This window comes from Cynocephalus volans, chromosome 10, assembly GCF_027409185.1.
Source record: "Cynocephalus volans isolate mCynVol1 chromosome 10, mCynVol1.pri, whole genome shotgun sequence".
Lineage (NCBI taxonomy): Eukaryota > Metazoa > Chordata > Mammalia > Dermoptera > Cynocephalidae > Cynocephalus > Cynocephalus volans.
The window spans coordinates 113225563-113237447 of NC_084469.1; the positions used below are offsets into that span (position 1 = coordinate 113225563).

At 56.3% G+C, this 11885-nt stretch overlaps 1 protein-coding gene across 2 annotated transcripts; it reads left to right on the forward strand.

The window, feature by feature from the left end:
- The first annotated feature begins 428 nt into the window (after positions 1-428).
- On the forward strand, positions 429-11343 carry MVD (mevalonate diphosphate decarboxylase). 2 transcript variants are annotated; one of them, XM_063111296.1, is made up of 10 exons: positions 429-567; positions 4625-4695; positions 5292-5406; positions 5702-5848; positions 6955-7154; positions 7518-7592; positions 7716-7934; positions 8254-8402; positions 9619-9727; positions 10606-11343. In XM_063111296.1, exons 1-10 carry the CDS (start codon positions 498-500, stop codon positions 10684-10686), a joined length of 1236 nt encoding a protein of 411 aa, XP_062967366.1. In that variant the 5' UTR covers positions 429-497; the 3' UTR covers positions 10687-11343. The 2 variants fall into 2 exon arrangements, with proteins under 2 accessions (XP_062967366.1, XP_062967367.1); XM_063111297.1 differs by having other exon boundaries at positions 8287-8402.
- The last annotated feature ends 542 nt before the right edge of the window (positions 11344-11885 follow it).

An 11885-nucleotide genomic window follows, 5' to 3' on the forward strand; every position in this document is an offset into this window, starting at 1 on the left:
AGTTCACCACAGAAACCAAGGTCCATGGGGGCCTGCGAGCCGCTCCAACCCTGAGGACGGCGCCACCCTCGCTCCTCCCTCGGCATCCCCCGCTCTGCCGCCCCAGCAGCCCGGGATGGGCGTGGGGCGATGGGGTACTCCCCGGCCGCGAGGCCCTACGGCCCCTCGTCAGGCCGCCGCCCCGCGCCTGCGCAGACCCGCCCGCACACAACTGGCGCCTGCGCACACGCCGCCCCACGCCTGCGCAGACCAGCCCGCGTACATCCGGCGCTGGCCCGGCAGCGAGCGGGGGCGGGCTCAGTGTCTGCAGCCCATCGTCCGATCCCGCCCATTGGGTGAGAGCGGCAGCGCGGGCCTGGCCCGCCGCTGACTGGGCGACCCGCGAGCAGCCGGGGCCGCGCGGGCCAATCGCGTGGCAGCGCGTGAGGCGGCGGAGCTCGCTGAGACGGGTCAGGGTCGCTGGCGGCTGAGTGACTGGGGACGCCGACGGTTCGGCCATGGCCTCGGAGAAGCCGCTGGTGGCCGTCACCTGCACCGCCCCGGTCAACATCGCGGTCATCAAGTACTGTGAGTGCCGGGCCAGCGCCCGCTCCTCTGCGGGGGCCAGGGGCGGGGGTCGCGAGAGCAGTGGACGGGGACGGCGGGGCTCGGGGGAGCAGGGCCGGAGATGGGCCGGGGGTGGGGGAAGGGGCTTCCGGGACTGGAGGGCTGGGGGCGGGGTCGGGGGCAGGGCCCCCGGTGCTGGCGTTGCTGGGTCGGTGGTCTCGGGGCCGGGGGCGGGGTCGGGGTTGGGTCGCGGGGTTGACGTCAGGGGCTCGGGGCTGGCGTCGCGGGGCCGGGGTCGGAGGCAGGGCCCCTGGTGCTGGCGTCGCTGGGTCGGTGGTCGCGGGGCGGTGGCCCGGGCGGGCGTCCCGGTCGGGCGTCCCGGTCGTACGCCCCGGTCGTACGCGGAGCGCGGGGCCTGGCGCTGCGCCGTGGCGCTCCGTACCACAGGTGCACGCTGGCCCGCGCGCGCCCACCGCGGCGTCCGCCCGGCTGCCGGCTCGGCGTGCTTGGGGCGTGACCGCTGCGAACGAGCGCAGAGGTCCCGGGCAGACGCCCAGTAGCGCGGGGTCGGGCCCTGCGCGTACTTGTCTTCTCTTAAGGACCTGCCGAACTGTTTCCAGGGCGGCCGCCGCATTTTACGGGCCCCAGCAGTGTTGTTGATCCAGGTTTTCCATGTCCTCCCCAGCACGGGGTGTTGTCACTGTGTTTTATTTTAGCCATTCTGATAGGCTTGTGGTAGTAGCTCATTGTGATTTTAATTTTCATTTCCTTAATGGCCAGTGATGTGGCCTATCTTTCCATGTGCTTATTTGCTATCCCAGCACGGATATCCATTTGAGTAAATTGTCTTCTCATGTCCTTTGTCCACGTTCTGATTGAATTTGCTTTTTTTACTATTCAGTTTTGAGAGTTCGTTATATATTCTAGGTCTAGTCTTTGTTGGATATGTGGTTTGCAATTATTTTTTCCCATTCTGTAGTTTATCGTTTCATCATTGTAGCAAAGTCAGAGTCAATGTTTACAATCTTAATGAAGTCCAACTTGTGCTTTTGAGGTCAAGTCTAAGACCTCTGCTTAGCCTTGCATCCTGAAGATATATTCTCCTGTGTTCGTTTTCTGAGTTGTATAGTTTTACATTTGTGTGTGTGTGTGTTATTTTAACTTCTCATTGTACATTGTAGTTAATTTTCGTGACCCTTTACCCATTCCTCTTTACCCCCAACCTCTCTCCCCTCACCCCCCTACATCATATCTGTTCACTTGTCTTAACAAGTTCAAGGACTTGTTGTGATTGTTGTGTCTTCTTCCCCTCTCACCCTTTATTTGTTAGTTTTACATTTTACAATTAAGTCTGTGATCCATTTTGAGTTATTTTTTGCATAAAGCATGCAACTTGGGTTGAAGTTCTCTCTCTTTTTTTTTTTTTTTTGGCCTATAGATATTCTTTGCATTTCCATATAACTTTTACAGTAGTCATGTCCATGTCTACAAGTCTTAGGTAAAACCTCCATGTCAGTTTGGGAAGAATTGACAATCTTTATTATGTTGAGTCTTCCTATCTATGAACATGGTATGTCTCAGTTTACTTATTTTCTTTGACTTCTTTCATCAGCGTTCTGTGGTTTTCAGCATACAAATCTGTACATGTTTTGTTAGATTTATACTTAAGTTTTTTTGGTTTTTGTTTTCTTTTTTGTGTGTGTGTGTGATGGTAAATGGCACTGTATTTGTAACTGCAGTGTCCACACATTCACTGCTGGGATGTGGAAGAACAGTGGATCTTTTGTGTGTTAATCTGTGTCTTGTAACCTTGCTGAACTCACTTTTTAGTTCTAGGAGTTTTTTGTTGGTTCCTTGAGATTTTCTATTTAGACATGCTTTCTGCAAATAGGTGTGATTTTTTTTTTTTTTCTTTCCTTTCAATATATGCCTTATTTCCTTTCTCGCCTTACTGCCTGGCTAGGGTTCCAGGACTGTGTCCCGCAGGAGTGGTGAGAGAGGTATGCCTGCCCTGTTCCTGATGAGGGTGTTCAGTCTTTCACCCTAGGTAGGACATTTTTTTGTAGATATTCTTTAAACCATCCTAGGCAGGTTTTTTGTAGATATTCTTTACCAAGTTGAACAAGTTCCCCTAACGTATTTTTCTGAGCGGAAAAAATTTTTACATTGTGAATAGCTGTTAAATTTTGTAAAATGCTTTTTCTGTATATGTTGATATGATAGTGTGATTTTTCTTCTTCAGCCTGCTGCCGTGGTGGGTGACACTGACTGGGTTTGAAAATTGTATGTTTCAGTTCACTGATTTTTCCCTCTGTCCTTCCATTCTGCTGTTGAGCTCATCCACTGAGCTTATTTCAGTTGCATTTTTCAGTTCCAAAATTTCTGTTTGATTCTTTATATCTTTTCTGAGAGTTTCTGTTTCATTTGTTTCAAGCATGGTTGCAACAGCTCATTGAAGCATTTTTATCATAGCTGCTTTGAAATCTTTGCCAGATGATCCTAACATCTCTCACATCTCGGATTTGGCAGCTAATGTTTGTCTTTTTCATTCAATTGAGACCTTCCTTCTCTGTATGACCAGTGACTTTTGGCTGAAACCTGAATGTTTTCATGTTATATTCTGAGACTCTTGAGTCTTATTTAGACCTTCTGTTTGGGCTGTGTTTTGACACCACTCTGGTGAGGAGGGGGTGCTGCCTCATGACTTCTGGGCAGAGACAGAAGTCCAGGCTCCCCTCGACTGATACTGTGGTGGATGTGGCCTCGTCACTGCTGGGCCCTGGTAAGTTCCTGAATGTCCACTAGGCCTCCTCTGCCAACAGCAGCAGGGCCAGGAGGGGTACCTCGTCACCACCAAGTAGGATGGAGGTCCAGGCTCCCCACGGGGTCTCCACTGACTCTGTGGGGAGATGAAAGTCTCTACACTTTTGGGGAGGGAAAGAGGGCACCCCATCCCAGCCCGGCAAGGGTGGGAGGGAGTCTAGGCACAGGTTGGCCTTTGTTGATGGCATGGGGTGGGCTCTGTGGTGTTTGGAACGGAGCCGTGGTTGTGTAAATGCCTTCTGCCTTGCTGGGCTGCCCCTTCATTGGTCCTCTGGCTCAGGAGAGCAGGCTCTGGTTGGGCTTTGTCTTCTCCTATTGGCGATTCTGGCTTCCTCAGCCGGAGGTCTGGGACACGGGAGGCAGAAAACATTCCAGGGAGCTCACCACTGTGCCGTTCTTTGGGCTGTTGGCTGGTCTGCTTTCTCTCACCTTTGGGAGTCGTCTTGTGCTTGTTTTGCATGTGGCATCCAGGGTTTTTAGTTGTGCTTGGTGGGCAGGATAGGGAAAGTACATCTACTCCATCTTCCTGGAATCAGAAGTCTGCCCCTTAGAGCCACTTTGACTCAAAGGAGAACCGCTCAGTGGTGTATGAAGGTCCTTTGTGAATTGCGAAACCTGGTTCACCTGCCCGTTATTAGTGCTTGTTATCTCCCATGACCATCTGCCATCTCCAGAGATCTCACCTCACACAAAAGTGAGCAGGTTGTGTGTGCTTACTAAAGATGTTTTGAAACAAAAACTTTTCAGATAAAGAGCCATGTAGTGCTTCCCAGCGAAAATGCATCATTTTGGGCTTTGCAGAAGATTGGCTTCATTTGCTTGAATGCAGGAGGGAAGTACCAGGCAGAAGTGGCGATTCTGAGTGTCTCTGGAGAGTGTGAACACTGAGATTGGAGGAGTTTCAGGAACTGGGCTTCTTCTGTTGTTGAGGAGAAGACAAAGAGCTACACAGTCAGAGTGCTCGGCACCTAGCAGACGCAGGGGTGATACGTGGAGAGAATGAAAGATAAAACAGAAGCAGGGAGGCTGGCCTCCAGCTCTGCTCTGGGAACTGAGCTCAGTGAGGTGGGGCAATCTAGGAGGTCTTCCTGATGGTGGAGGCACAGCAGGAGGAGGACTTAGACTGTGCAATGAGAGAGCAGTATCGAGGCATATGAGGTGCTGTGGGAGGGGTGGGGCAACTATGGGGAGCATCAGTCGGAAGGGTGGGCCAGGAAACCCATTGGCCTGGCAAAGCTTTGTTTGTCCATTCCAGGGGGGAAGCGAGATGAGGAGCTGATCCTGCCCATCAACTCCTCGCTGAGTGTCACTTTGCACCAGGATCAGGTGAGTGTTCACCGAAGATAAACACCAAAGTGAATATTTACAAAGCTTTTGTTTAATGAGTAGTAGCTTTTACCTGAAGGATAGGATGAGTTGGCTTAGGAAGGCATCCCCAGCAAATGCACAGTGTCTATTCCAGTTCCCAGTGTTAGGAGTGCTCAGCACACACACACATGCGTCCCAGGTCTCTTTCACCCATGCACACATGCACCCCAGGTCTCATCACACCCATGTGAACTCACACATGTGCCCCGGGGTCTCATCATGTACCTGTGTGTACACATTCACAATGCTGGGGTCGCTTTTGGGAATCTGTGTCCCTTCATTGAGGACATGCTGATGCCCATGGTTCTGCTATGGGAGGTGGAAGTGTGGGCTGCTCTCTGTGTAGCAGAGACCAGGTCTGGATGCCCAGCCTGCTTCCCCACCGCCTGACCCAGGGTCTGCCTTGACCTCCCTGCCTTCCAGCAAGGCTGTCCCTCCTAAGTGGGCAGCCCCGAGGGTTGAGGGTGGGCAGGGCCTCCTCAGCAGAAAGGGATGCATGGCTGGCATCAGTCCCCAGCACTGGCCCTTGAGATGGCCTGTGTTTTCTTTCCAAGTTAAAAACCACCACGACAGTTGCCATTAGCAAGGACTTCGCTGAGGACCGGATCTGGGTGAATGGCCGAGAGGAGAATGTGGGGCAGCCGCGCCTTCAGGCTTGTCTGAGGGAGAGTGAGTGGGGGTCCACATGGGCCCTGTCCCTGCTGACACACACATGGGCTTGGGGCGTACCCTCCCGTCTGACTTCTGAGTTTTCAGGGTTATGGAAACACCTCTGAGTATTGGCTGGGTTGGGGTCTGGGGCTTTCCTGCGAAGAAGGTCTGCCTGAGCATTTTGGGGGGCAGAGGCCTGGTTTTCAGCTGTGGCCCACCGTTTCCTGACCCATGGGCAGGTGAGATGCCAGGAGCAGGTCAGGGCCTGTCTGCCCATGCTGGGGTCCAGATGCTGTCTGCCCTCTCCCCGCAGTCCGCCGCCTGGCCCGGAAGCGGAGGAATACACAAGATGGTGACTCGCTCCCCTTCAGCCTAAGCCACAAGGTGCACGTCGCCTCGGTGAACAACTTTCCCACGGCCGCCGGCCTGGCCTCCTCAGCAGCGGGCTATGCCTGTCTAGGTGGGTGCCCACAGAGAGGCCCCCTGGGGCCTGTGCTGTGGCAGTGGGAGACACTTGGTGCTCTGGCAGAGTTCAGGGAGCCCATCACTGGGTGTACCTGACTGAGCCCCCTCTGCCACATCAGGCCTCCACATCTCTTTTGAGTCATTCTGTCTCTTCCCAGAACACACATGTGAACATTAAAATCTTCTGGTTGCTGTAGTGCAGGGCCCTCTAGGTTTTAGGTGACAGAAACCTTTTCAAACTGGATGAAGCCTAAAATAGAGATGATTTCTTGGCTCACATAACTGAGAATTAGAGGGGGGGTGCAGCTGGCTTCGGGCATGGCTGGATCCAGGCTTCCAGGAGCATCATTAGAAATCCATCTCTCTGCATCTAAATCTCAGCTCCACTTTCCTCTGTGTTGAGTCACTCTCCAGCAGGCTGTTCCCACTTGGTGGCAAAGCTGGTCACCACTGTGGTGAGCTCATGCTTACTGGCCCAGCTGGGTTCATGTGCTAGTCCGTGCCCCCCACCCTGGTGACCAGAAGAGTGGGTGAGCCAGGCCTGGAGGTGGGGTTGCCTCTCTGCAATATGTGGACTGAGAGGGGAGGAGGCCCCAGTGCTAGGCAGGCAAAAGCCCTCAGGGACTCTGCTCTGTCTCCTGTCATCAGACCTTGGCCAGGCCCAGCCCGCTGCTCCCTCCCCAGTGCTGCCAGCCACCCAAGCCTCGGTCCTGTCCTAAATGACCTTCCAAGCTCCTTTTCACCTCTCAGAGCCCAACTAGGGTGTCACTCCTCAGAAAAACTTTCCCAGCCCCTTGGCTGCTGCGCCCAGCCTCCTGGCCTGACTGACTATTGGTTGTATGTATGTCTGGCAGCGGCTCCTTGGGCCCACGGCTGCTCCAGGGCCTGCCTTTGAGGTGCTGAGTGAATGCAGGAATGGTGGGAGAGAAGGATGGGGAGCCCGTAGTGCTGGTGGCCCACAAGTTTGGTCATCTCAGAATTCCCAATTTCCCGTGGGACGGGGACCTTCTGGGCAGAGCGCGCTGGTGTTGAACACAGCCTGGGCCATCCCCCAGCCTGTCTCTGAGTCCTACTCCTTCCCTTCTCTCCCTGTGCCTGCAGCCTACACTCTGGCCCAGGTCTATGGGGTTGAGAGTGACCTCTCAGAAGTGGCTCGCCGGGGCTCGGGAAGTGCCTGCCGGAGCCTGTATGGGGGCTTTGTGGAGTGGCAGATGGGGGAGCAGGCCGATGGGAAGGACAGTGTCGCCCGGCAGGTGGCCCACGAGTTGCACTGGCCTGAACTCCGAGTCCTCATCCTTGTGGTGAGTGGCCTGGAGGCAGGGAGCGTGTGGGAGTGGGTGGCTCGCTGTCCGGTGGTCAGGGCCTGCCAAGAGCAAGAGGGAGGGAGGCGTCTAGTCCAGGCTTCACTTGGCTCCTGGAGTCAGTGGTGAAGAGACAGACTCCAAGCTGAGTGTTCAGAGCGGCTCCCATGTGGGGGTTGAGGGGAGCAGGGTAGGGGCTCCCTTTCTGGGATCTGGAAGATGCCAGTGCCAGGCCCACATTGCATCTGCCATGGCCAGGAGGCCATGCACCTCTGGCTGCCAGCACTGGCTGAGGGGTGGGGCTAGGGGCTGCAGCGCACAGCACCCCTGGGGACATAGCCTAGGACTGTCTCCCTGGTGCAGGTGAGTGCCGAGAAGAAGCTGACGAGCAGCACGGTGGGCATGCAGACCAGTGTGGAGACCAGTCCCCTGCTCAGGGTAAGGCGCTGAGGGTGGGATGGGCTGCTCCCTCAAGGTGACCTGCGTGTCATGCCCTTGTTCTCTGTGCACGCCCCTCTGCCCTCGCACCTGGGCCTCAGACTTGGAGCGTGTGCTTTGCAGTTCCGGGCCACGTCGGTGGTGCCGGCACGCATGGCAGAGATGATGCGCTGCATTGAAGAGCGGGACTTCCAGGGCTTCGCCCAGCTGACCATGAAGGACAGCAACCAGTTCCATGCCACCTGCCTTGACACCTTCCCGCCCATCTCCTACCTGAACGACACCTCCAGGCGCATCATCCAGCTGGTGCACTGCTTTAACACCCACCATGGGCGCACCAAGGTGACTGGGGCCTGGGCTCTGCCAGTTCTGAAACCCGGGGGTGTTGTGCGGGCCACAAGCTACAGCTCCAGTCGGGCTTTGCCCTGCAGTGTACAAGGCTCGCTGGTGGTTCCAGTTCCTTCCACCTCATTTTGTCTCTTGGTTGACACGTTGATTGCGTGACACCCTTGGGTCACAGCCTCACCCACCTCTTCCTGAGTTCACGGGCAGAGGTGACGTTGTTCCACTCCAGCATAGCCCCGAGGGCGCTGACTCAGCTCTGGGAGACTGAGTCCCCCAGCAGATCAGGGGATCTGAGGGCCTCTATGTGAACAGCCAGGGTGACTGCTGCGGTGACCGCTGTGGGTTCCAGGTTGCATACACGTTTGATGCGGGCCCCAATGCTGTGATCTTCACCCTGGATGACACTGTGGCTGAGTTCGTGGCTGCCGTGAGGCACAGCTTCCCCCCCGAAGCAAATGGAGACAAGTGAGTGCAGCCCTCCTCTCCTTGTTGGGAGACAGTGCCGGGAGCACCCTCCCACGAACAGACAAACACGGTGGCATCTAAAGGCCATGGTGCTGAGCTGGGGAGTCTCAGCAGGAGGTGTTGATCTCGTATGCAGGGACCATGGGGAGTGTCACCACGGTGCTGTCCCATCTTCCCTCCGTGGTCACAGAGCAGCCTGATGTGCATGTGTGAATGGTGCCTGTGGCCCCAGCAGCTTGGACGCCCCGTGTGCCCTAACCCCCTCAAATGGTTGCTTGTTTTCTTTTTTATTGGGAAATATGGCCTGCATTCTGATGTTTTAAAGAAAAGGATTCAAATAAGGCCCTGATTTCCTTCTTATTGAAACCAGTTAGAGCATGTTAGGGTATCTGAGATTGTCACTGTTTCTGCCCTGGAGTGTGCTACGGGGTAGGGTCCAACTGCCCTGTCCTGACATCGCAGACCCCTGCTCACCCCCTTCTTGGCACACAGCACAGGCCAGCCCCGTGATGGTGATGGAGTGCTTGGTTTCTTCATTCCGGTGGTTGGAATGTGAAGGGACACCTCCCAGCTAGAGGCATCTGGGGAGGCAAGTGTGTGGGGACGTTTCATATGTCCATAAATGGGGGCAGGAATGACTTCAGAGGTCAGAAGCCGAGGATATGCACCTGCACCGTGTGGGACAGGTCCTCAGCCGCACACAGCAGGACTGCCCCGGGGCTGCGGTGCACATCAGCGGGAGTGTCGCCTCACAGCGCTTGTGGCTGGATGGCTAGTTGGCAGGTTTTTGCTGTTCTGAGGATCACAGAACTCATGGCCTTGAGTTGAGGCACTCCTTGAGCTGTGTTCCCCACTGGGCTTAGAATAGCTGTGGGCCAGGAGCAAACCCAAACCTCCTGAAGAAGGTCTTCTGAGACCCTCCCCTCAGAGTGACCCCAGCCCAGGTATGTGTAATGTACACGTTACAGAAATTGCTGTAGCCGTTCTACAGTGTGCAGTTAAGTGGCATTTATACACAGTGGTGTGCAGCCAGCACTTCTACTTCCACGCTTTTTCACACCCCTGCAAGAAACCCACCCCCATCAGCAGCCACCGGCTGTGCCCCTCACCCCGGCCCTTGGCAAGCACTGACCTACCTGCCATCTCTGGGTATGCCCATTCTGGACATTTCACATCCATGAAGCCATGCGAGGTACCCCACCCTGTTTTTCCACAGGTTTCTGAAGGGGCTGCAGGTGAGGCCTGCCCCCCTTTCAGATGAGCTTAAAGCTGTGCTGGCTGTGGAGCCGACCCCCGGCAGTGTCAGATACATCATTGCCACCCAGGTGAGGCTGGGGCCCAGCCCTGAGCCCCAGTGAGGCGGGGTGCACTGCAGGTGTCTCCTCTCCCACTAGAGGGGCCTGTGCAGCCCACAGGCCTTGCAGGCTCAGCCGGCTTCCTCACCGCCTCCCTCCCCATCGGGAAGCTGAGCGCTAGTGCTGCCAGCACCGCACGGAAGCAGTGGTGGTGCCGTCTTTCAGTTCTTAAAGCACTGGGCGTGCTCTAGCTTCCTTCACTTGCTCTTAGAGGGGATGTTCCAGGGCTACATGTGACACAGGGCAGAGGGTGGTGGGCAGGGCTGGGGGTGTGCAGGGGAGGCGGACATAGGCTCACAGGGAGATAGGTAGCTGAAGGGCACCCTCTCACTGGCCCTGGTGGCTCCTGGGGTGGGTGCTGTGGGTCCTTGGGGATTTGTTGGGTGCAGCCTCTGCCCTCAGGGCTCATGGCTACCATGAGCTGACCAGGATCTCCGCTTCCTGTCCTGACACTGCTCACAGTGCCAATCCCAAGTCCAAGTGGCCATGCCCACCAAGCCACAGCCTCCGCCTCCCGCTCCTAGGGCCACATGTGAGGGCTGCCTGTGCCCATCACTCTTGTGTCTTGCTGTCCACCCAAGTCTGGGCGATAGAGGCAGGGACTGGGGGCTGGCCTGGGAGCACGGGGCTCAAGGCTGGCAGAGGGTGCTGGCTGAAGGGCTGGGCTTCACCATCAGGTGATTTAGCTTCTGACCTGGACTTACCTGGAAGGGGAGCAGAGTATACCTGCCCCTCCCATGTCTAACCTACCCTACTGAAGATGCCCCAGCCCCCCAAAGACACTGCAGTGGCAGGGCAGGTGCACTGCTGTCACCCTGTGACCTAACACTGACTTCTCTGCTTCTCAGGTGGGGCCAGGACCTCAAATCCTGGACGACCCCAACGTTCACCTCCTGGGCCCTGACGGCCTGCCGAAGCCAGATGCTTGATGTTAGCAGGATCCCCACAACCACCTGGAGAAGGGGCCGCCTTTCTGGTACTAGGGATGCAGTGTGGCAGCTGGCCCTGCTCGTTGGGACTTGTGGGTGGCAGCATGGCTCTGGGCCTGGCTGGGCAGTATGTTGTGACTGCCTGCAGCTGCCTAGGTGGGCCGGAGTGGATCCCCCACCGAGTGCCTTACCTCTCCCCAGCCTGCACTTACCACCTTGTGGGGAGGGGAGTCGGGATTGGGGTATAAGAGCTGGGCGACCAAGCCCATTGGGTGTGGAGCTGCAGGCATGTTCCCAGGCTGGAGGGTTCCCTGACCCCGATCTCTGGCCCACTCCCAGTGCTCCAAAACAGGAGCTTGATGGGGAGTCAGTGACCCTTGAGTGTCTGGGAACGGCCGCTGTGCAGGGAGGGGCCTCTCTGCGGCCTCAGAGACCTCTACCAAGTTCTTGGAGGCGGGCAGCTGCCAACAGCGCCTGTGCTGAGACCTCGAACTCAGGCCACAGGTGTAGATGAAGTGGTTCTTTATAAAAAGACCTACGGCATCTCCCAGTGAGGGAAGGTGGTGGCTGAGTCCAGCCAGAGGTGGGGACCATGTGGTGTGGGCACACCACTCGAGAGCCGCAGCCCTGTTAATTAAATGGGAATAAACCCAGTGTCACCAACTCCCTGCCTCCTGTGTTTTGTTTCCTAAGCCAGCATCTTGGACCCTGCCCAGGAGTCAGTGCACTGGAAATACCTAGACAGACAGCAGCACTCACTGGGAAGGACTGGGCAGAGCCTTTCCCCAGAGCTCCCCCAAGTGACACGCTGCCTTCTAGACTCAGCCACCCAGGCCCTGATCTGGAGCCTGCAGGAGCAGATCCCATGTCCACATGAGTTTTCCTGGTGGGGCTCTATTCTCTGCACCCTCCCACCTAGCCTCCTTTCCTCAACTCTGAACTCCAGCACCTGTGCCCCAACATGGGTCAAGTGCCTGGGACATGGCCATTGCTGTGGGGCATGTTCTGGCCAGGGGCATGCTGGGTGTTCCCACTTTCGCACATCCTGCCCCCCTCCCTTGAGTTAGGCATGTGACTTCATGAGGGAGGGAGGGAGGCCCACAGTCCCTGACCCACGCCATACCCAGACAGCCCAGGATCAGGAGCGGGAAACTGTCCCCTGCCAGATGTTAGAGGAGCTGCTCCTGTCCTTAGGAACA

What these genes read in the sequence shown, in the direction of transcription:
- MVD (XM_063111296.1), top strand. Translation starts at nt 498, where the DNA reads ATGGCCTCGGAGAAGCCGCTGGTGGCCGTCACCTGCACCGCCCCGGTC. An exon ending in TCAGGCTTGTCTGAGGGAGA is followed by an intron (nt 5,407 to 5,701) that starts GTGAGTGGGGGT and finishes CTCTCCCCGCAG; the next exon opens with TCCGCCGCCTGGCCCGGAAG. An exon ending in AGCGGGCTATGCCTGTCTAG is followed by an intron (nt 5,849 to 6,954) that starts GTGGGTGCCCAC and finishes CTGTGCCTGCAG; the next exon opens with CCTACACTCTGGCCCAGGTC.